Raw genomic sequence first — 24,214 nt, 5'->3', positions numbered from 1 at the left:
AATGCTAGGGACATATTGAAAAAGATCTTTAGGGGCCCCTGGGTGGCTCAGTCAGTTAAGCATCTGCCTCCAGCGCAGGTCATGATCCCAGGGTCCTGGGATTGAGCCCCGCATCGGGCTCCCTGCTCATCGGGAAGCCTGCTTCTCCCTCTCCCACTCCCCCTGCTTGTGTTCCCTCTCTCGCTCTCTCTCTGTCAAATAAGTAAATAAAATCTTAAAAAAAAAAAAAGGAACTAAACATACAAAAGATTTAAAGTGTTTGTGAGGAGCTGGATCTAAAATTAGAAGAAAGCAAGCAGGCTGGCGCCTGTTACTTTTCATTATAAACCCTCTACGCTCCTTGATCTTTTAATCATGTGCATGGATTATGTTGCTGAATGTTTTAAGATATTTTTTAAAAGAATGAATGGTAATCAAGGAAATGGAGCCAAGAAACGTAATCTATATTTTATGAAATACAGTTTTTTGAAAGCAGAAAAGTGGCATAGTGGTTGGAGGGACCACTGAGGTCAAGGGTAGGATTTTAAAAGAAATTCTAGACCAACTAGTTGTTGTTTTTTTAACTTAAAAAATACTTTTAAATTTGCATACAGTAAAAATTTGTGTATGTACACACAACTTTGAGTTTTAACACATGCATAAATTCTTGTAACAGTAAACAGAATAGTGTAAGAGTATACAGAATATTAACAGTATACAGAACAGTATACAGAAAAATTCCAATATCTCAAGTATTCCTTCACGCTACCACTTTGCAGTCAGACCCTCTCCCTACCTTTAACCCCAACCAATCACCGGTATGTTCTCTATCCCTTTAGTTTTGCCTTTTCCAGAATATCATATAAATGGAATCCTACGGTATGTAACCATTTGAGATTAGCTTCCTTTGCTCATTAAATACATTTGAGTCATTGCATATATCAATAATTTGTTGTTGTTGTTTTTTTTTTTGAGAGAGAGAGAGAGAGTGAACTTGGGGCAGGGAGGAGGGGCGGGGGGGAGGGAGAGAGAGAATCTTAAGGAAGCTCCAGCGCGGAGACCGACATGGGGCTTGATCTCACAACCCTGAGATCATGACCTGAGCCAAAATCATGAGTCTGACGCATAACAGACCCCCTTTTTATTTCTAAATACTATTCCATTGTACAGATAAACCAGAGTATATTTATCCATTCACTCACTGAAGGGCATTTAGTTCATATAGTTTTTCTTGTTTAGTCTGCTAATATAGTAAATTACACTGATTGATTTTCAAATGTTGAATCAGCTTTGCTTTGGGACATTCGGGACAATTATTAATAATGCTGCTATAAACATTTGCTTTCATTTCTGAGATAAACATATAAAAGTGGAATTTCTGTATTAAATGGTAAATGTTTGTTTAACTTATTATAAGAAACTGAACAGCTGTTCTCCAGAGAGCCTTTATTATTTTGCATCTCCATAGCAATGTATGAATGTTCCAGTTTCTCCACCTCTTTGCTGGCATTTGGTATTTTTTTTTTATTTTATCCATTCTAATAGGTGCATAATATTTCTTGTGGTTTTAATTTTCATTTCCATAATGATTAATGATGATGAATATCTTTTCATGTGCTTATTTGCCATCTGTGTATCTTCTTTAGCGAAGTGTCTGTTCAAACTTTGCCCATTTTTTATTGAACTGTTTTCTAGTTTGGTTTTGAAAAATTCCTTAAATATTCCGGATACAAGTCTTTTGTTATGTATATGCCTTGTCTTTCATTCTCTTTGTAATATCCTTCATGTAGCAAAAGATTTTAATTTTTATAAAGTCCAATTTATCAATTTTTCCCTTTATAGACAGCGCTTTTTGTGTAAGATCTAGGAATTCTTCACCTAATCCAAGGTTTCAAAAAATTTTCTTCTGTGTTTTCCTCAAGAGTTTCATATTTTTAGCTCTTACTTTTAGGTCTATGATCCACTTTGAGTTAATTTTTATATGTGGCAGGGGACATAGGTCAAGATTCATTTTTTTCCCATGTGGACACCCAGTTTTTCCAGCACCATGTACTGAAAGGACTGTCCTTTCTTCATTGAGTTACATTTCGCACCTCTGTCAAAAATCAGTTGGCCAAACTTTATGGGTCTACTTCTGGACTCTATTCTATTCCATTGGTCTATGTGTCTATCCTTTCACCAATACCACATTGTCTTGATTACTATAGCTTCATAGTACGTCTTAAAAGCAGATTGTGTAGATTCTTCAACTTCGCTCTTTATTTGCAAAACTGTTTTGCTATTCTAGTTCCTTTATCTTTCCTTATAACTTTCAAATCAACTAATCTATATGCACAAAAATCCTCCTGGGATTTTTATTACAATTGCATTAAATGCATAGATCAATTTGGGGAGAATTGACATCTTAACTATACTGAATCTTTTAATCCATGAACACAGTATGGGTGTTTTTTTATTTCTTTCATCAGCATTTTGTACTTCTCAGCATAAAGATCCTACACATACTTTGTTAATTTATACCTAAGTATTTCATCTGTGGAAGAGAGCAGTGCATCACCTTCCAATTGTTCATTTCTAGTGTAGAAATATGATTATTGTACGTTAAGCTTTTATCCTGCATAAATTCACTTCTTAGCATTAAGACCTTTTTGTAGATTTCTTGAGATTTATTACATAGACAATTATGTCATCTGAAAATCAGGATAAATTTATTTCTTCCTTTCCAATCAGAATGCCTTTTATTTTTCTTCCTTACTGCAATTGCTAGGACTTCAGTAAAATATTGAGTATGAGTAGTGAAAATGTACATCTTTGCTGGGTTCCCAATCTTGGGAGTAGGAAGCATTCAGTCCTTCACCACTAAGTGTAATGTTAGCTCTAGGTTTTGTGGATACCTTTTATCAGATTCCCTTCTATTCCTGGATTGCTGAATTGGGTGTTTTTTTTAAACATTAATGAGATATGAAGACAGCTACATACTTTCTAAAATTTATGTTCACATTTTGTTTGCTATCTGTAAAAAATGCACATTTTTTTAAAAGTACGCTCCACACCGAGTGTGGAGCCCAGTGCAGGACTTGAACTCACGACCGTGAGATTAAGACCTGAGCCAAGATCAAGAGTCAGACACCTAACTGACTGAGCCATGCCAAAATACACAATTTTTAAGACAGAAAGAAAAGCATAGAAAAGTAATCAATGCCTTCTCTTGGAGATACTACTAAGACCATGTCAAATGGTACTACCTCCCTCACTTTTCACTATCTCTCTGTCATTTCAGCAATGTAGTCTCTTTGACAGGGTAGGAGTAGGGGTGCTGAATTGCAGGAGCAGTCTTGCTTGGAAGCCCAAAATCAGGCTAGGCAAAGCTCAGCTGTCAAGGATCCCCAGCCAGAGAGTCCTCTTGTGAAATCACGCTGGCCAGTCCTCTGGATAACAGATGGTAGTTATTTCTACAGTTATTGAAGAACCAGTGAAGTCTAGATAGATTCGATTCTTTTTTGGGCTCAAAATGTTAATTTTTCCTCATCTTGGTTGAACCAACTTTTTACTTTTTTTTAAGAACACAGATGAAATCTCTTGAGTCTGTGATGCTGAGTTCTAAAAAACCATGAATGTTGAATTTTGTTAAGTGCTTTTTTTGCACCTATTCATAGGATCATGTAGTTTTTCTTGTTTAGTTTATTAATGTGGTAGATTATACTAACTGATTTTCAAATGTTGAACCAGCCTTGAATTCCTGGGGTAAATGACACATGATCACAAAGTATTTTTCTCCTTACATGCTGGATTCAATCTTCCAGTTTTCTTGAGGATTCTTGCATCTTTGTTCATTAGAGATACTGATTCAGTTTTCTTTTCTATATTGTTTTTATCTGGTTTTGGTATCAAGTAATTTTGGCTTCATAAAATGAGTTGGGAAGTCTTCTTCTATCTGCTGGAAGAGCTTGTGCAGAACTATCGTTTTATCTTTAAAGGTCTGCTAAAATTTACCAGTGAAGTCATCTGGGCCTGGACTTCACCCTTCTTTTAGATTTTATTTTTTTAAGGAGGCTCCACACCCAGCATGGAGGCTGACACAGGGCTTGAACTCGCGACCCTGAGATCAAGACCTGAACTGAGATCAAGAGTTGGCTGCTTAACTGACTGTGCCACCCAGGTGCTCCTAGATTTTTAAATACAAATTCAATTTTTTAATAGTTACAGTACATTCAGCTTATCTGTTTCTTCTTGGGCACATTTTGGTAGCTCTGATAGTGGTCTAGTTCATCTGAGTTGTTGAATTTATAAGTATATAGTTGTATCTCTTTTAATATCCATTGGGTCAGTAGTGACATCTCCTATTAGAGAATTTATGCTATAGGAATGACCTAGTGCAATAAAAAACTGAAGACAAAGTAGAGAAGGTACATAACTGCAGCAGGACAGACCTCAAACTTTGTTATTATTGACTCCTTCCTGTCTTTCAATTCTATATCTATCCTTTTCATTTGTCCTTGGCAATATTTCTTGCAGTTTCCCCCATTCCCTATAATGCTTGGCATAGCCCTGTAATATCTCCTAAACTATCTACCTAAATTATTCCACTGGCTGCCTAACTGGTTTCACTGCCACTGCCCACTGTAATTCATCCTTACACCCCTGCCAGACTTTACTTCTTAACTTCCAATGGTTCCACTCTGCCTGCAAGATAAGGACCCTCCACATCTGGTTTAGTCTGGCCTTCTGAGTTGCAGTTCATTTTATTTTCCTAAATCAAGGGTCTTTAACATGCAGGCTTTGGAAGGGAGGGGTGGGTCGTGAATCTCCTAAAATTTGAGTATAAGATGTTATATGAATGGGAACTTTATTTCTAGAGCAAGCCTACAACCATTACCAGATGTTCAAAGCGAAAAAAATGTGCTAAGAAAAGCCTTCAACCTAATCTTTGTTTCTATAATGCATCAAGAATACTATATATATATATATTCTATGTATATACACAGAATACAGTATATAGCTTCTCCAATAGTTCCCACATCTGTAGTGATCGCTCCTTTCTCTGAACTCAAGATTCACATAACTTTAATGATCTAGCCTAAACTTAATATTTTACACATGAGGACACAATCTAGCACTTAACATATTTTGTCCAAAGTGGCTCCAGTAGAACTTTTCTGTGCAACTGAGTGCTGATGTGCTACTTTGTGGGTCTTTTTATGAATAAATTTCATATTTCTCCTTGCAGTCAGGAACTAAACCTCAGAGTTCTTTGAAACTTCAATTATCTTTACATCTTACATGAACTAGCTGGTCAAATGTTTGCTGAGAACAGTGATGATGATGATAAGACAGTCATACTGAGGCAAAGGAAAAGGGCTGGTTAGTGAGTAGTGAGTTAGAAGCACATTTTTAAGGAAGCATAAGCACATTTGGGGGATGCAAAATATTAAGCCCAGAGCTTAGATATCTTATAAAATGTAACACTCGGGTCTATGTGAGGAGAGCTTTGAGGATTCCTAGACAGCATTCAGAAAAAGTTCCTCAGAAGCAACTAAAAGGGGGATGCCCAGATATTTGGTAAAGAAAACAGACAATAGCACCTGCTTTCCAGTGAGCTACACAACGGATTCAAATGTCACCACCACATCCAAGCTATGTCACTGTTGCAGGGTTACAGGGTTCTTGTCTCACAGAGTGGAAGAATGAATCTCAAAGACAAAAGGCAGGCGTGAAGTCAGTCTATTAAGTGAAGGTGCAAAAGGAAAGAAAAGAGCTCTCTAGAGTGAGAGGGTCCTGAATGGGTTGCCACTGAGGGGTTTTATGGTAGAAAACTGACCAGGAAACCTGGTAAATATCTCATCTATAACATTTAAGACAAAGGTGGATTTGTAAATATTATGAAAGTATCTCTTCTACATTTAAAACAAACAAGGTGGATTTGTTATGTTCCCTTCTCTCTGGTATCTTGTCCATAACATTTCTCCGCATCTGGAATTTCTGTGAGCCTGGTTATGTAGCCCCTTTCCTGTCTCTCCCTACCTAGCCTCACCTGTCCCTTACTCATCACCTTGAGCAAATTAACTTTTCTGTGCTTCAGTTTTGTCATTTGTTTCTACCTAAGGATTGTTGCAATGTTTAAATAAAATAATGCCTGTGGAGTGCTTAGGTGTCTTACTCTTAAGGCATTCCTTCCTTAATTGTTACCTGTTGTCATTATTTAATAAGAGGGGTTTTAGGAAGGGAGGAGGTGCTGTGGTCCTTGGTAGAGATTTTCGTGTAAAGGGGGGAGATTCTGTAGCAGATACGGTATATTCGAAGAAGCTGGGGGGTGTGTGTCACATTTCCACGGTGTGTACCTGCAGGACCCGTCACAGTGGCAGGAATAGCCAGAAGTGTCAGACCAAGAACACACCCTCCACAGTTTATATACGAGAGGCCAGCAACCGGATAAGATGAATGAAGCTTATGACAGTTCTCACCTTCTGGGGAACCCTGGAGCGCTAGAAGCGGCCTCATCTGAAGAAAGGGGGAGGATGGCCCAGGGGGTGACCGAGAGGTCGGGAGACAATTTAAGGGAGCTTGGGGGAAGGAGAAGGGAAGAAAACGTCAACGCGGCCCCTTTCCAGCCACGGCTCCCACTGCAACCATCACTTACTGGAAACTACAGCGGAAACAATCATTTGGGTTGAACTCCACAGCCCTGGCCGGCGGCTGCTGAGGAACCAGCCGCGAAGCCGGACGTGGGACAGCGCGGTGGCGTGCGGCTGGTACACGCGGCTGGGACGCGCGGGGGCGTCAGCTGGCCGGAAACGCCCCGCCCACGACGCGGGGGGGGCGGGGCCACCGGCCTCTTCCGGCCGCGCGGCCTTCCGCCGGGGCTGCGGGCGCGAGGTTTTGGGCTGGTTGTCACGTTCTTCGCAGGGTGTTTCCCAAGCGACTTGGGGAACCTGGAGCCCTAGGGCCGAGTTCTGTAACAGATGGTCCCCAAATGGCAGCGTTTTTCCGGCATTTGTTTGGGATTCCATTTGAAATTCTGTAGTGGATTGTCGCCAAATGGCAACGGTTCCCTGGGATTTGTTTTCCCGTGGATTCGTTTGCCCAGATTTGGTGTCAGTACAATACTGAGATTTCCTGTCCAGCACAGTGGTTACTTCTCCGTTAATCCGAGTCTTCCCTCGTTGTTCAGCTGAAGTCTTACAATCTTTTTTTTTTATAAAGATTTTATTTATTTATTTGACAGAGAGAGACATTGCAAGAGAGGGATCATAAGCAGGGGGAGTGGGAGAGGGAGAAGCAGGCTTTCCGCTGAGCGGGAAGCCCGATGCGGGTCTCGATCCCAGGACCCTGGGATCACGACCAGAGCCAAAGGCAGACGCTTAACGACTGAGCCGCCTAGGCGCCCCTGAAGTCTTACAATCTTCTTGGCGGTTTGCACATTTCTTACTAGGTTTTTTCCTGGCAGTTTTTATTGCTGTTTTGGTTTCTTTGTTCTTCCTAATGGACTTTTATTGTACCCTAGGATAATTTGGGTTTTGGTATGTGGATCTGTGTGGTCACTTCGCTGAACCTTTGTTTTCTAATAATTCTCTTGGATTTTGTAGGTAAGAATTCATCTGTAAATAACAATTTTGGCTTTTCCCAAGAATCCCACAACACTGTTTACTAGCGTCAGGGCTTGCCTCATTCTTTCCAGAAGTTACTTGGATTGCATCTTACCTTTCCCTTCATGATGTTTTCTGAAGGTTTCTGGCAGTTACCTTTTTAAAGCATTAACTGTACTTTGTTCTTTTTCTATTTACCAATTCGTTTTATTGTTTCTTAAAATCAGAAATGGGTATTTATTACCAAATACTTTCAGTATTAGTCTCACAGATGATCATATAGCTTTTCTCCATTACCCTGCTGTAATAAGACTACAATAATAGATTTTCTAATGTTGAGCCGTCCTTTCAGTCCTGGTGTGTATTCTTCCAGTATGTTGCTGGATGAAAATTGCTGTGTATTTCATATAGGATTTTTGTGAAAGGGTTAAGGTATAGACAGGGAGAGATAGGGAGCCCCTGGTTGGGCTCTGAGACTCTTCCTGGCAGGCTTAGGGTTAAGACAGTGAACAAAACAGATAAGGAAACAGACCACCTGGCCTCGGATGGTCGGGAGTATTTTTTTTTTTTTTAGCAGCTACAGTGTATCATAGAAAATGACCAAACCTCAAAGAATTAAGTCATTAAGGGTGTTATCAATAGTCCTTACTCAAACCAAGACAGCACAAGAATCTCAAGGTTACAAGCTTCCCAGTCAGTTCTCAATAAGACTGCCACTAAAAGCCCTCAGTGGCAACCCATTCGGGACCCCTTCACTCTAGAGAGCGGCTTCTCTCCTTTCTGTTCTCATCTTCACTTAATAAACTTTCACTTCACCCTTTTGTGTCCGAGAGATTCATTCTTCAATTCCATGAGACAAGAACCCTGTGATCCTGTAACCTAAGTTCATAAGTGAAATTGGCTTATGGTTTTCTTTAGTTGTCCTTGGCCAGTTTTGATATTAGTTTATGGTAGGTCTCAAAATGACTCAGATTAATTTCTTTTTATGACCTGAAATAGACCTAGCATATGAATGATCTATTCCTTAGGTTTGAAAAACTCATCTTTAGAGCTATCTGAGTGTGGTGCCTTTTTGAGAGATAAATATGTTTTTCCTAGAAAAGTATCAATTTCATTTACATTTTCAAATTTTTTGGTATTAAATTGTCTGTGTAATAAGCATGCTGTGAAGGCACACACGGGAGTGTGTCTTTCCACAATGTCAGCTTGATTCCATCATAAACCAAGGATAACAATTATAAAGCAGGTTCAGGATTCCAAATTCAATGACATTTCTCTGGTGGTTAACTTGGCTTCTTCCATGGCATGCAAAGCAGAACACAGGTCACCCAGCAAACAAGATAACACGGGGTAGGAAGTTAAAAAAAACAAATGCAAAGTCCGTCTGGGTGCGCAGTTGAGATGAGGCCTCAGTCAGGTTTAGGTCAGTCAGCTCTTGGCGCTTGCATCTTACTATGTTCAAGCAGTGAAGGGTCTCAGCTCTGTTCGGAGATCACTGGGGCAGAGCCTTCAGCGGCGGAGGCCTTTTTTAAGTGGTCAGACATAGAGGGGTCAGTGTCTGGAGAATCTGACAGTTTGCTGCAAAAATCCTCCCGTTTTAAAGGGATTGAATCTGTGTTAGGCCCCTGCAGACCTGTTCTGCCTCTGCTTGTGATCAGTTCTGGGGTGTCATCAGCTGGTGCTGGTCTCCGATAATATCTCGTGGCTGCAGTGCCCTTAAATGCTGGTATCCTTGCTTGACACAGGCCCCTGCTGGACATGAGAGACTCCATCTTGCCCTCTACACTCTGATATTAACTTTTTTTTTTTAATCTCATATTGTTCTTGTTCATACATATTCTTTTGGAGTCCTTTTTCTTGATCAGATTTATTGAACCCCCTTCTGATTTTTTATTAATTTTGATTGATTTTGTTTTTGATAACCTTTATCTAGAAGTTTTTTCTCTTTTGTTAATGTATGCCTTCATTAATTTCTTCCTTTTTTTTTTTTTAAAGGTTTTATTTATTTGACAGAGAGAGAGCACGGAGCAGCAGAGGGAGTGGCAGAGGGAGAGGGAGAAGCAGACTCCCCGCTGAGCAGGGAGCCTGATGCAGGGCTCCATCCCAGGACCCTGGGGTCATGACCTGAGCCAAAGGTAGACGTTTAACTGACTGAGCCACACAGGCACCCCTCTGTTTTATTGTAGATATATGTTTAAAAAGCATATGCATGTGCCACCACATTGGAAATATTTCCTCCTTTAATAGTAAAATTTAAGCCTTTCATATGTATGTGCTTGGATTTAATTCTAACTTGTTTTTTCTATATATTGTGCTTCCTATTGTTTTCTTCTCTTTTCTGTCTTTGGTTTGATAGTTTCTTTTTCCAGATTTTTTTTTTTCTTTAGTAGTTTGGAAGTTATAGGTTAAATTTTTATCTAGTGGTTATTGTTATTATATTTTAGCTTATTTAAATTTCTATTTTTATATAAGCATATGGAGTTTATCAGCATTTTCATGAGGCAGTCTTATATAGTGGTTAAGAGTGGAGACTCTGAAGCCATACTGCCTGGATTCAGATCCTGGCTTTTTCACTTATTAGCTGTGTGACCTAGAGCTTATTAAATAACCTTTCTGTGCCTCAGTTGCCTCATCTGTAAAATGGGGATAAAATAGCACATAACTGATAAGATTACTGTGAGGATTAGTGTGTTAATGTATAATTAATATGTAAAATTCTTTTTTTCCCCTTAGGACACTGCCTAGCATGCAGCACATAGGTCTCTCTAATCACTAGTTTTTTCATCTATGAAATGGGCGTAATACCTGCCTAGCAGATTTGTTATAAAGATATACATTATCGTATATACACTATTCAGTTTAATATAATAAGCACCTTCTACGCACTTGAATTAGCCTGGTTTTTGGCTTCAAGGAGTTCATGATTTGGTAAGGACCCAGACACAGAAACACAATTGCAGTATGACATAACCTTAATACTGTTCCCATGTCCTTTCTTGTCCCCTTATCTATGTTCCACACAGAGCAGTTTTAGAACACATTAATCAGATCACGTATTCCCCTGCCAAAATGATTTCCACTTCCATTACAGTTTACATGAACCACAGTCTCCTGACTATGACTTTAACACTACACTCTGGGCTCTGCCTGCCCCCTTCTAGTCTCATTAAGTGCCATTCTCCCCTCTTCTGGTGACTCTTACCACACAGGCTTCCTCTTGGTTCCTTAAACCAACTCTCTCACTCCTTGGTGCCCTCTGCCCAGAATTTTCATCCCACCTGCGCTGACTCATCATGGCTGACTCATCTGTCAGGTCTCAGCTTGACTCAGTCAGGTTCTTAGTTATAGACAGCAGAATCCACTCTGGCTGAGAAAGGGACTTGATCAATATGGTGTAGCCCACAGAGTGTCCAGGAAGACCAGCAGCCAGATGTAGGTGCAGCACAGCCAGGTGCAACACCCAGACACACTAGCAGCTCTAGCGAAAATCCACTGCTGCACCTGACACCAACATAACTTCTACGAACACAGGCTCCAAAACTCAGGGCTTTCCCTCTGGGACGCTCGCCACACTCATCACCGGGTAGGCAGAGTTTGGCACGTTTCCTTCTTCGTCTTGCAAATCTTTTCTTGCAACAAAAAAGTTGACTCTTTCTGACTTCATCTTTCAAGTTGAAGTTCTGTGTGACCATACCTAGGTCACCTCTGCCTGGGCTGCAGAGGGGGTCCGGGGGGCAAGTCTTCTCACAGGAAACTCCTCAGGTATCGAATGGGTGTTCAAAAGTGCTGGACATTCAGAGAACCTGTCATATGAACACTGAATATCATGTGACCTCATCAAAAGGCCTTCCCTGACAGCCCTGTATATACACATACTCTCCCCAGCCCAGCCCCATAGTCCTGTCTCCGTCATCTTCTTCAAGGCATTTGCCACAACTTCTATTGTTGTCTGTTCATTCAAATGCCTTATAAATCCTGGCGCCTGAGTCCAGTCTCCATGTGGAGTTTCATTAAGTGTCCCTCAGGCAGCCAAAAATTTTTAAATGTACTTCAGTCTTTAACGTGGGTCTCTTGGAAGAAAAAATTATTAAAGGGGCTCCCGTCACAATTCCCAACCCTTCTCATAGGTTTGCATTCCCTTTTCTCTTTATTCATTCCCCCCAACCATGCATTGGTTTAGCATTTCTTCATAAATTTTGCCCCTAGGGCTCTCTCTTCAAAGGTTTTCTGCCTGTTCTCTTATCTTGCATCACAGACATTCTGAACTGGTTTGGGAGATCCATCTTTCTCAGGGCACAGGGGGAAGAAGTTGAGAGACCAAGGAGGCTGAGAACATTTACACATTGAGCACGTTGGCTCACCACATGTGTCTGACCTCCAGATTGTAAATTTTACGAAGACAGGGACAGTATCTGTTCTATTTGTGCCTAACGCAAAAATCTGACAAACACAAAGCCAATTAACATTTGTTTTCTGGAAGAAAAGAAAAGTCCAACAACTGAAGTATAGAGAAGGAAATATACAGCACAGAGCAGGAGCTCTTGGCCTAGCGAAGTGTCGGCAGGGGGTGGAGGGGAGGCGCAGTGAGTAAGGAGTTTGCAAAGTCATCCTGGATAAGATGAGGCCAGAGCAGAATCTTAAACAGAGAATTCACCGTGCAAACGAAGAGGTAAGAATAGAGAAGAGTGTTCCAGTTAGAAGTGCAGCACCAGCACAGAGAAATGCCAATCAGCTTGTGGTTCTATTGCTAAAGGTGAAGTAGGGGGACTGGCAGGAGGTGGGCGGAGGGGCTGAGGCAGGCATGGCAGGCCCTGTATGTCATGCCAAGGAGGCCGGGCTTTGTCCTATTGGTGATACAGCGATAGTAGGTGGAGTGAGGAGTCGTTCTCAGATTTTCATGTTAGATTACTGGGTAGCAGTGTGAGGTTAGATGTGACAGTGGCGAAAGAAAAAAAATAAAACAAGCTGTGTAGCAAAAAATGCGGGCCTTCAAACAGGGCAGTTGTTGGAAAGTAGTGGGCAGTAGAGATAGGTAGTAGGGATAGTTTAAAGAAATTACTTGGAGGTCCAGTTGGCAGTCCTGGGTGGGTGACTGGATGGGGAAGGGGAGGGAGGAATCTAGGACAGTGTCCAGACTTCTGGCTTGGGGGATGAGGTCATTAGCTGGGGTAGAATAAATGGGAAGAGTCATGGGTTGGCAGTGGTAGGGAGAGTCGGAAGATCTCCAGTTCTGAAGTGGACTTTATTTTTTTTTTATTTTTTTTTAAAGATTTTATTTATTTGAGAGAGAGAGAGAATGAGAGATAGAGAGCATGAGAGGGAAGAGGGTCAGAGGGAGAAGCAGACTCCCCGCTGAGCGGGGAGCCCGACGCGGGACTCGATCCCGGGACTCCAGGATCACGACCCGAGCCGAAGGCAGTCGCTTAACTGACTGAGCCACCCAGGCGCCCCTGAAGTGGACTTTAAAGTACCTTTGGGAGGATGCCTGGGTGGCTCAGTCGGTTAAGTGTCTGCCTTTGGCTCAGGTCATGATCCCAGGGTCCTGGGATTGAGCCCTGCATCGAGCCCTGCATTGGGCTCCTTGCTTGGCAGGGAGCCTGCTTCTCCCTCTGCCCCTCACTCTGCTTGTGCTCTCTCACTCTGTCAAATAAATAAAATCTTTTAAAAAAAAAAAAAGATAAAGTACCTTTGGGCCTTCAAAGATTAGATGTGCAGCAGGTACTTGGGTATTTGAGACTGCAGCTGAAGGCAAAGGCCAGGGGCAGAGATGCAGAGATGCTCCTGAGGAAGGAGCAGCACGGAGGGGACCATGAGTTTAAAAGTTGGCTCAGGGTGCACTGGGACGGACTGCTGTTGTCAGGGGGGCGGTCTGGCCCTGCTGACATTCTTTTGCCTTCTCACCTCTCTTGGTACTTCTCTTCCCTCTGACCATTCCTTCTCTAAATGCTTACCCAGCTCTTCTTCCTCCTTCCCTAAAATGTGGTGTTCTCAGATGATTTCAGCACCTGGGTCCCCTACTGTGCATCCATCAAAGCTTTGTCTCCAGTTCAGAATTCTTATGTAGGTTAAGACCCCTGTCTCCAACCACTTTCTAAGAGAAAAGAGGTAGTTGGACTGATTGTCCAAGGGACCAGGCAAAGGGTGTGTGGCTGTCTGTTCTGTTTACTTGCATTCGAGACTGGCACTGTGAACTGAAACTGGCTGTATAGAGACCCACACAGATAGATGCATAAGAATATAATCATTTCTGTTTTCACAAAGTGCTCACACTTCGATAAGTCACAAGTTTATATACATTTTCATACCAATCTGTGAATTCAAAAGTTCTCTCAAAAAGAATAGGAGATACTGCTTTTTGCAATCAGTTTGGGATGAGAATACTTTTGATACCATAGGAATAAAAATGGTGTTCTCCCTAAGTTTCAAATTTCTCTTATCCATTTATGACATTTTCTCATTCATATGCTAAATTCTGCCCATCCTCACATTACTATTATTACCAAAAATACCTTCAAACTAGGTGTATACATATACAAGTACTAAATTGAACCTCATGAAACTGTTAATACTTGACATTTTCTGAGGTATGAAAGTAGTTTTTTCACATGGTTGAACCTAATAAAATATGAACTTTAGTTGGACGGCTGTATCTCCATATATATATGTATATACTGCATCCCTTTCTATACACACACACACACCCACACACACACCCACACACACACCCACACACACCACGCAATATTTTCTGTTTACTTCAACAGGAAGAATGAAAATCTTTCTCTATTCACCAGTTCTAATGCAGCCTTGCAAAACTGTACTTGCTGCCTGATTTTTAATGAAAATATTTAGAGGTATAGTAATTTCCACAAATTAAGCATTTGACCAAATAAAGTCTGGTCCAAACTGGGCATACTGTCTTTGAGAGTACACCATCCAACTATGTAATTGGGACAGCCTATCCTGAAAGATGGCTTTTATAGGCTTACGATCAGGTCGAGAATCAGCAGGCCAAATAATAAAATGCTGAAGCATTTTCAATTCTTCCTCTGTGTCCTCAATAACATTTCACACAGTGCCTACCCTGAGACACTATGCCAAGCACCAGTAAAAATGACAGGCCCCAGACCTTGCTTTCAAGAAACTTAACATCTTTTTAAGAGATATAAAAATATAAATAATGAGAGGATAGTCTAAGTGTTTTAAGTTTCAAACTGGGACAGAGTAAAATGTAAAAAGATGATAGCACTTGAGAAGTTTTAAACGGACTTCAAACACCAGGGGCAAAAAGCCAACTACAAATGTGTACTGAGCTCTAAGTCTATCCATATGATAATCACAGGTGTCCTTCTCCAGGGTTCTGGGCCCAACACGCCCTTCCCTCACCCCAGAAACAGGGACTAGAGGTCCTCCAGGTCAGTTAGATCCACAGCCACTTTCAGGAACACGGTGTCATCTTTAATGTAGGTGTTCTTGGCATTCTCCAAAGTGGAGTGAGCCACGAAGCGGGGGCAGCCAGACGCAATGTTCATCTCCCCGTCGGGTCTTTTAAAGCTACTGCTGCTGGGGTCAGCCTTGAAGGTCTCCATAATGTGGTTCTTTTTGCCACTCTGGTCCAAAAGCATCAGGGTCACCCTCTGCCTGAACGGCCACTGCAACAGGGAGTCAAACTCCCCTCTCATGACCACGAAGTACAGTGACAGGTGCGTCCCTTTCCCAGACCCGTCCCCGTTCAGGTATGCTCTAGCACAGAGCCGGTAGCCGCACCGGCTGGTATAGAAAGGCTGGCTGAAGATGGACACGGTGTGCCCGTCCTGTGCCTCTCTCTTCTTCATCTTATAGTCCGTCACCTTCCAGATGAGCTTTCCATTATAGCAGGCTCCTTCCAGCAGCTTAAATCGCTCTTCATTTTTATTCAGTTGGGCTTTATGGATATTAATGTGGGCATCATGTTTGTTAGTCTCTCCTTCCAAAACCACTGCAAAGAAAAAAAAAAAAAGCTTCCATAGGCCTTAAAGCTGTCTTTAGAATTTGCCCACAGTGGAATTTGGTATCTGAAGAGAACCCATAAAATTCTGACATCTAATGATGAACCGAATTCATTGTCCGCCAATGGACCATTTGTATTAATAATTAACTCAATGAATCTCGTGTCTTGGAAGAAAACCCAAATGCATACCTCTTGAACAGAAGCTCACCAAAGTGTAGAGAAGACACACAGCATTGAACTGGTGTGCATTAGCAAGGTGAGTCCCATTATTTAATAACTGGAATGCTTTTAAACAGCCAAACCCTTTTATATTTTTTTATACTTAAAACAATGTTTCCGCCACATCTCTCTCTTAGCTTTCTCATTATTTTCTACTCTCCTTAAAAACCACCACTCCCTGTTTCTGGAATTTCCTGGCCCATTTCCACCCCTTGCCTGTTCCAGCCCCCGCCCATCGCCCTCCATTACTTCCCCCCGAACCACTGACTGGCCAGAATCTCATGCTGTTCTGTGTCACAAATACCAGATTCGACCACTGTTTATCCTGGACAGCTGCAACTCTCCCTTTGGCCAGGTGCAGACAACAGAATCATCAAAAGAGAAGTAAAAATATGAGACATACCTAGTCTCTGATCATTGGTTTCTAGCAGGGTAATTTTCTGTTTCACTGTATCGATCGCTTCCACCAAAGGCCTCAGATCAAATTTATTTTGTTGCTGGTTAGCCATTTGTAATAACTGACGCACTTGAGCTTCTAGCCAAGCTGACTTGTCAATGTGACTGGCGAGAGCCTTTCAGTACAACATGGATCATAATGTCAAAAAAAAAAAAAAAATCGTTACTCTCTTAGTAATTCACTAAGATTGAATTTTTTCAACTCAAACATTTCACATTTAATTAATCAATTAGTGAAATGAAAAAGGCACAGTCCAGAAGAGGAAATTCAGTGAGGATCCCAGAGAGATGAGCCACCTAATATCTTCCTCCTCCTCCCTGCCCCAGCTGCTGTTCCAAATCTTGGAACTTCTCTTCCCCTGGCTTTTACTCCTCCCTCAATTTCTCTCCATTTGGTTCTCTACCTGTCTGTATCTCTAGTCTCCTGTTGTCTCTCCACTTGCCTGCAACTTCCTTCTCAGAGGCTACTCTCCTGATCCGCTCCTGCTCTCCTAGAAGGCAGAGAATGAGCTGGAAGTAGACCCGCCACCTGGCGTGAGCACTAGAGGTTGTACAAAGTGCCCTGGCGTTAAGACCTAACTTTTGATTGTTCTCCTTAGATGGAAGAGATTAAATAAAACTGGACCTATATTACTCCTCTACCCTTGCCCCTTAGTACCTTAACTCTGACAGGTTTCTGTGTTAGAAAAAGGTCAGAATTGAGATAGTAACATATGATGGATTTCCTTTTTTTTTTTTCTTTTTTTGGGGGACAGGGATTTCCTTTTTTTCTACACACACACACACACACACACACACACACACACACACACACACACAGTATGCTGACAAAGTATGGAAAATATATGGCCTGCCTTTTTCTGGGAGAGTCTACATTTCAAAAATACTACCCGTGCCACAGGTCTTAAAATATTTTTCACTATCAATTTTGTAATCACAATAAAGACATTATTCATTAGAAATGTGTTTATGGTTATTTAAGTCATGATTTGCAAAGTAATTTTTGCTATATTTTAGTATTGTTTAAAGCATTTTCTTCCCAAGGGAATGAATAGTTTCGCTTTGTTGATTGCAAAATGCAGAACTATAGATATTCTCAATGAAGCTGACATCAAGGGACTAATATTGGCCCAACATTAATTGCAACCCCAACTACCATAAATTGTATAAAAGTATTATATCAATGTTAAATTTCCTGACATTGTTAAATGTTGAGGTTATGTAAAAGAAGATCCTTATTCTTATGAAATACATACCGAAGTTTGTAGGGGTAGAGGGCCCTAGTATATACAGCTTAGTCTCAAATGGTTCAGAAAGAACACACACGCACATACCGTGACAGAGAGAGATAGGGGACAGAATACTGACGATGGGTGAATCTGGGTGAATCCACAGGGATTTTTAAGCGGTATCTTATTCTTGTAGCTTTTCTTTACATTTGAAATTATCTCCACTTAAGCTGTAAGGAAAGCCTGGACGGCCAGTTGAAGGCTAAATCTTGGCTATGAATAGAGAGGCCATTTCTCACCTGGATGTTTGAGAGGAAGCTTCCATTTTTGCCGAACAGCTGTGCAAACTGCTTGAACTCCTTTTCGAATTTCTTTACAGTTTCTGCTAGCTGCTGGATTTTACTCTCTTTCTGCTCTAGGCTCTTATATAAATCAGAAATCTAATAACAGGAATGTGAATGAGATCATTTAAATGCATGTATACAAGTTAAAATAATGTAAATACAGGTCTAGGAAAATATTGCAGGTAAGAAAGTGTTTCTAGAAAAATATATACATATATAATTACATATCCATTTCTAGGAAAATATTTACCAGTAGGTTCCTATATAATATTTGCAGGTACTTCAAAAAAACCAGATCCAAAGATTTCTTGTCAGTCTTTTCCATACTTACCCCGCTATGATGGTTCATCTAATGATAGTAACATCACTTGGCCAAATTTACTGACTGGTTCTCTTCATTCATTCAGCACGCACTTAGGAACAACCACTCAGCCATCGGTGAGTACTGATCACCATACCACAAAAGATGCTCTCTGCACAGTATCAGTAGTAACAGCTGACATTTGCTGAATGTCTGTCATACCCTTATACTCATTAGCTCTTTTAATCCTCAAAGAACCCCCATGAGTTAGTATGACTATCAGTCCCATTTTACAGACAAGGAAACAGAGGCAGAGAGTTTAAGGAACCTGCCCAGCATACAGCTAGCTTGGCAAGTGGTAGGCAAAACAGGTTACGTTCTTAGAATCTGTAATGTATTTGAGAGAAATAACCAAAAGCCTTGTGTGAGCCTGAACAGCTCTTCTCTTATCCCCTCATCCATTCAATCCTCCATACTTAGCAACTTTAACTCCTGACACACAGCAAAGCAAACACGACTCTTATATCCACTTCTCATTTCATCTCATTTCATTTCAACACCTGTTTTAGCCTTCATTATTTATCACCTGGGCTGTGACCACAGCTTTCCAACTGGTCCTACACCATCCCTCACACTCCTGCCAGAAGGGAAGCTCTATGGGAACTAGGACATGGGTCCCACAGTCCACTGTAACCCCAGGAACTGGTCTGGTGCCCGGCAGCTGTTTGATAAATATTTGTTGAGTGACTGTATGAATAAATGATGCTCTCTCTTTCTTTAGTCTTGTTTCCCTCTAATTCATCCTCCATGCTGTAACCAGAGTTATATGGAGAGACAAATCTGGTTTGTCGCGTCCCCCCCTTCCTTAACCATCCTCAGTGGCCTTCTTGTACAGACCCTACAGGGCCGGACATGATCTGCGCCTGGCTACCTTCTTGGCCTCCTGCCCATCCGCATCTCACGAGTGCCCTGCCCAGCAAGACTACACACTTCTATGGTCCATTGGGTCCTGCTCTCTCAGACGCTTCCTTCTCCATCTAGAAACCACCAGTTTTTCAGCCTCCACTCAAGGGCACTTTCTCTCAGAAATATTTCCTCACCATACCACCAACCTAGGTCCTCTCTCAAGTTCCAAGACCCCCTGACCACACTCTAGCATTTAACTTACCCTCATTACTCTTACCACTTTCTGGGGTTGTTTCACTCTTTTTCCTCCACTAAATTGTTGAGGCTACATCTTACTCATTTCTTCATCCCCAAAGCCTAGCACAGGGCCTGGCACCCAGGGGACATCTGATACATGTTTTATAAATGAATACATGAATGGCTGTTAACAACCGTCTGATCTCCGACCCTAGAATCTTCCATTTAGACCCTGAGAGCTGACTTCCACCTACATGGCAGACCTATCTCCCTGATTGAAAGCAAACCTCGGTGTCTCCTCTCCCTACCCTCTCCTCTCCTCTGCTCCCGTTCCTGTAGTGCCCATCTCAGGTAACAACTACCATGTCCTCTGCCTTCTAGACTTACAGCTTTGTCATTCCGACCTCTCTTGATGCCCTCTCCATCCCCAGACACAGCCTTGGCTGACCTTCCCCAGCACCACCAGCACTGCCAGCTCCAGTATCTTGCCTTCGCCTAATACTGAGCTGCTTATCATGCTGGCACTGTGCAAAGAGCTTAAATATATCAGTTCACTTAACCCTCACCACAACCCCATTTTATGAATGAGGAAACGGAGAAGAGAGAGGTTAAGTAGCTTGTCCAAACCCACATGGCAAGGGAGGAGCCAGGTCTTCAAAGCAGGCGTTCTGGCTCCGGAGCCCCCACCCATCCATTGCCAGGCTCTCCTGCTACACTGTCTAGGTTAGTACGACATCCTTCCGCCTGGGCCCCTGTCCTCCTGCTCTTCTCTGCCTCTGTCTGTCTTCTATGCTACCACCAGCTGTCTTACTTTTTTTCTTTTTTTAAGATTTTACTTATCTATTTGAGAGCGAGCGAGCACGAGCAGGGGGAAGGGAAGGGGCAGAGGAAGAGGGAGAAGCAGGCTCCCCACTGAGCAGGGAGCCCAACATGGGGCTCCATCCCAGGACTTGGAGATCATGACCTGAGGCAAAGGCAGATGCTTAACCCACTGAGCCACCCAGGCGTCCCAAAGCTGTCCTACTTTTCAGAGCCAAATAGACAATTAGCTGGCCACACACTGGTCCTTGCCTGCCCCCACTATCCAAAAGTTCACCTAATGCCACTTTGTTTTTATGAAAGCCCTGTTAGTACCTGTTTTCACTAACCGAAAGAAGTCAAAGAGGATTTTCGCTTTTTACGAAATGGTAACCGCTTCTTTGCTTTACACCCCTTCACAGGTTTCATAGAATTGCTCTACTTTCCCATAGTGGGGGAAACCTATATTTTCCTATTTCAAAGCCTCCATTATTAGCTCCCTGTTACTGACAAACATTAGTTCAAACTTGGGCCCTTAAATCCTTTCTGAAACAAGGCAGCATATGAATGAATAAAAAAAAATAATTGAATGTATAGTATCTGCAACTTCTTAGCTTACGTGGAAGGCCACTGCTAGATGGATCCAGCATACCAGTCTCCAGCTCTCCCCGTCTCACACTCAGGAGCCTCACCACCCCAAAACCCCCGTTCCTTGAACCATCAGCCTGACGCGTCCCTGTCTTTCCTCTTCTGGAACGTCCTCTTTCCACAACATTTAGGCTGACGAATCTTCTCTTCCTTCAAAGCGAAGCTCGGATGTGCTCCCTTGAAGAGCCTCCCCCAACCGCCACAGAGGAAATCGCTGCATCCTCCGTACCCCAGACTGAGCCACAGCATGTCCCAGGGCACAGCAACTTATCTATTTGCATTTTCCTGAGTTCTTCAAGGGCACAAGCCGTGTCCTCCTCCACTCAGAGCCCCTAGCAACTAACCTCATGCCTGACATATGGCAGGTGTGTGTTGAATGAATGAATGGATGGACAGATGAGGCGAGTGGTACAGAAAGAACCTGGGCATGGTTACCAGGCAGCGTGCCCTCTACCAAAGTTACAGTTTAACCGGTCTTCCCAATTTTCTCCAGGATCTGACCTTGAAACTCACACACCTCCTTTAATACGGAACCAGACATCAGAAAATGATTAGCAATAGTAGAATTTGGCTCCTTCTCTTCCTGCCTTGGGCTTGCGAAGTCTGATCCTCTGAGAGGTTCTAACAAAACAGTTAACTTTTAGAATAATTACTCCACAGAATCAGCATTTATTGAGGTCCATTATGAATATTCCAGGTACTGTGGCAGGCATTTGCACACACAATTTCACTTGATAATCCCAACTCAGTGAAATAAAGAGGGATGTATGCATTTAGCAGGCTGCAAAGCTTCTCAGGGGCAGGAGTTAAGACTTATTGCAAAATATATAAAACCCATAATGCCTAGAACAGATGGTCAACTGTTGTTTCAAAGCAACACTGGGCTAATTAAAAAACATCAAACGCCTACTCGTCACCTACCAGGTGCTAAATATTAACCAGAAGGTGTGTTAAGTTAGGCTGCAGAGAGGCTGTGTGGTACTTCATGTGGACCATTGGACTGAGAATCAGGGGCCATGGGTTTGAGATTCAATTCTGCCACTTACAAGTTACAAACACATCAAAATTTCTTTGAGCTTAGTCACTTTATCTGTTGAATGAGGCGGTTGGACCCAAAGACCTCAAAGGCACCTTCCAGTTCTAATGTTCTATAATCCTATGAGTCTACCTGCCCACTTAGTAGAAAAACATCTACCTCCAGTTGACTTGTACTGAAACAGAGGAGAATGTAAAAACACCAACAGTTACCAATCCCAGCAATTGTGCTGCCTCCCTTTACGTGTGAACCCTTGAATATTTACCTGTTCTTCTAATTGGAAGTTCTTTTCTAGAACCAGAAGCATGTGGTCCCGTAAGGCTGAATGCTCATGCTCCTGCAGGTTTCCCCGTTTAGCCTTCAGTGGGAAGATGAAAGGAAGTGAGGTTGTTGAAAGGCTCCAAAAATGAAGGTGGTGGGGGGATATTCTGCTAACGCAGAACTGTGACAACTTTGCTTATTTGTCTAAAGGTGGATTGCAGGAAAAAATAGCCCCTCTGGTCCCCTTTCCAGCTCCAGGATTCTAAGGTGCCCATGAGACAATTTTAAATTTACAGAAACAGAGAATCAGGCCACTGTCAAAATTCTCAGAAGCAGATTTCCTTCTGTGCACTGGAAATCTAGGACTGTGGGTTAAGTGTAGTTATCATCTCTCAACTAATCCCACATAAAACCTATCTCCTTGGTGGGTTAGCTTCAGATCAGTGTCAAGCCTAGGTGAGTTCTCTCTCCTACTAAGCACACATTTCCACGCTCCGTTCTACCAAAGGTGAAAGGTACGCAACCTGATAGTAATTTCAGCCCACGCAAATTCATTGCCCTCAAAATCAAGCAATATATTTGCAAGAATAAAGGGTAATTTCTTCCCTAATCATTAAAATACTGAATTGCAAACTGCCTATATTACTAGTAAAAGCAAATGTTAGGTGTTCTGGGTGATTCCGTGGACCTAAGCGTACATTAACCATCAATTTCCCTCCAGTTTAGGAATGGCCCCTCTTCCAGAGAACAAATCTCATCCTCAGCTTTGGTACTGAGGTGAGTTCTAGAGGACAGCCCAACTGGGAGTTTAGGCCTAACTGGAAAGAAGATTTCTCTCAGAGCTGGAAAGCAATTCTGTATTTCGTGCACTAAAAAGGTAAACCCTATCTGTTTTGCAGCCAAGACAATCACTGGTTTGATATGTGAAAATGTATGGACTCTTCACTGATTTTTTTTTTAAGATTTTATTTATTTATTTGAGAGAGAGAATGAGAGAGAGAGAGCACATGACGGGAGGAGGGTCAGAGGGAGAAGCAGACTCCCTGCCGAGCAGGGAGCCCGATGCGGGACTCAATCCCGGGACTCCAGGATCATGACCTGAGCCGAAGGCACTTCGGTTAACTCAGTTAACCAACTGAGCCACCCAGGCACCCTCTTCACTGATTTTTTTTTAAAAGACTTCTCACAATATACATTTTTTTTCCAATAGGTTTTTAAAATAAGAGAAATGTATGCTTATGTCAAATAATACAGCAAGATAGAGAATAAAAAGCAAAAGGGCTCCTTCTCTCCATCACCACCCCCAATTCCCTAGTCTCTCACTCACCAGAGTCAGCGACGATATATACACATTTTTAACTCAATGAGATAACCATATCAATTTTTAAAAATATGTACCTTATTCTTTTTATCAAATGCATGCCATTCCCAAATACAAATATATATACTTACATAGTCAGCACTTTAGTGATGGGCTTACAGGTTTTTAGTTTTTGGTTTTCTTTTGCTATATAAACATCTTTGTGTGAGTGTGTTTGTGTATGTGTGTAATCACTGCATACTTATGAAAGAGTATCTATGAGAAATTCCTAGCAATAGAATTATAAGGTCAATGTGTGGGTTCACTTTTTTTCTTAAATAAAGAACCTTTTATTTTACTTGATTTTTTTAAAAAACTAAGCTGTATGCCCAACATGGGGCTTGAACGCACAACCCTGAGTTCAAGATCTGACTGAGCCAGCCAAGCACCCTCAACTTTTCATTGATAGAACCAAACTGCCCTCATAAAAAGTTATAGATTATAAATTGTATTAATCTTTGTCAGTTTGATGGTGAAAGTTTTATTTCTTGCCATGATTTACATTTATTTAGGAGTGAGATGGGGTGTCTTTTTTTTACATCTATTAGTCAATTGAATTTTTTCTGGAACTACTCATATATTCCTTTGCCGATTTTTCTATTAAGTTGGAAAAGCTATTTACATGTGACAGTTTTTGTATATTAAGGAAAATACCCTTTTTGTCTTGTCATATGTTGGAGATATTTACTTCCAGTTTGTGGTTTGCCATTTGACTTTATTTATGGTATTTTTAAAAATTGTATAAAAGTTTCAAATATTTGTGGTTAAACATCAAAATTATAGCTTCTGGTTTTGTGTTAGTCATCTAAGAACGATCTTTATTTCAAGAATAAAAAAATTCGCTCACCTTTTCTTCTAATATTTTTA

General features: G+C 41.6%; 1 protein-coding gene across 2 annotated transcripts in view; it reads right to left on the bottom strand.

Moving 5' to 3' along the window:
- Positions 1 to 13,788: 13,788 nt before the first annotated feature.
- The window catches only part of TRAF5 (TNF receptor associated factor 5), a 46,692-nt gene continuing 36,266 nt past the window's right edge, over positions 13,789 to 24,214 (bottom strand). For both annotated transcript variants that reach the window (XM_028125748.2, XM_088017144.1), the window contains exons 8-11: positions 21,992 to 22,084; positions 17,756 to 17,896; positions 16,175 to 16,343; positions 13,789 to 15,540 (exon numbers count right to left, since the gene is read on the bottom strand). In XM_028125748.2, coding sequence (XP_027981549.1) covers positions 14,963 to 15,540; positions 16,175 to 16,343; positions 17,756 to 17,896; positions 21,992 to 22,084 — 981 coding nt within the window. In that variant the 3' untranslated portion in view covers positions 13,789 to 14,962. The remainder of the gene's footprint in view (positions 15,541 to 16,174; positions 16,344 to 17,755; positions 17,897 to 21,991; positions 22,085 to 24,214) is intronic.

The sequence above is a fragment of the Eumetopias jubatus genome, unplaced genomic scaffold (assembly GCF_037043125.1).
Source record: "Eumetopias jubatus isolate StellerSeaLion01/CBP00866 unplaced genomic scaffold, mEumJub1_p1.0 scaffold_12, whole genome shotgun sequence".
NCBI classification, from domain to species: domain Eukaryota; kingdom Metazoa; phylum Chordata; class Mammalia; order Carnivora; family Otariidae; genus Eumetopias; species Eumetopias jubatus.
The sequence above is the reverse complement of the archived record's forward strand: the minus strand, read 5'-3'. Positions and strand labels throughout refer to the sequence as shown.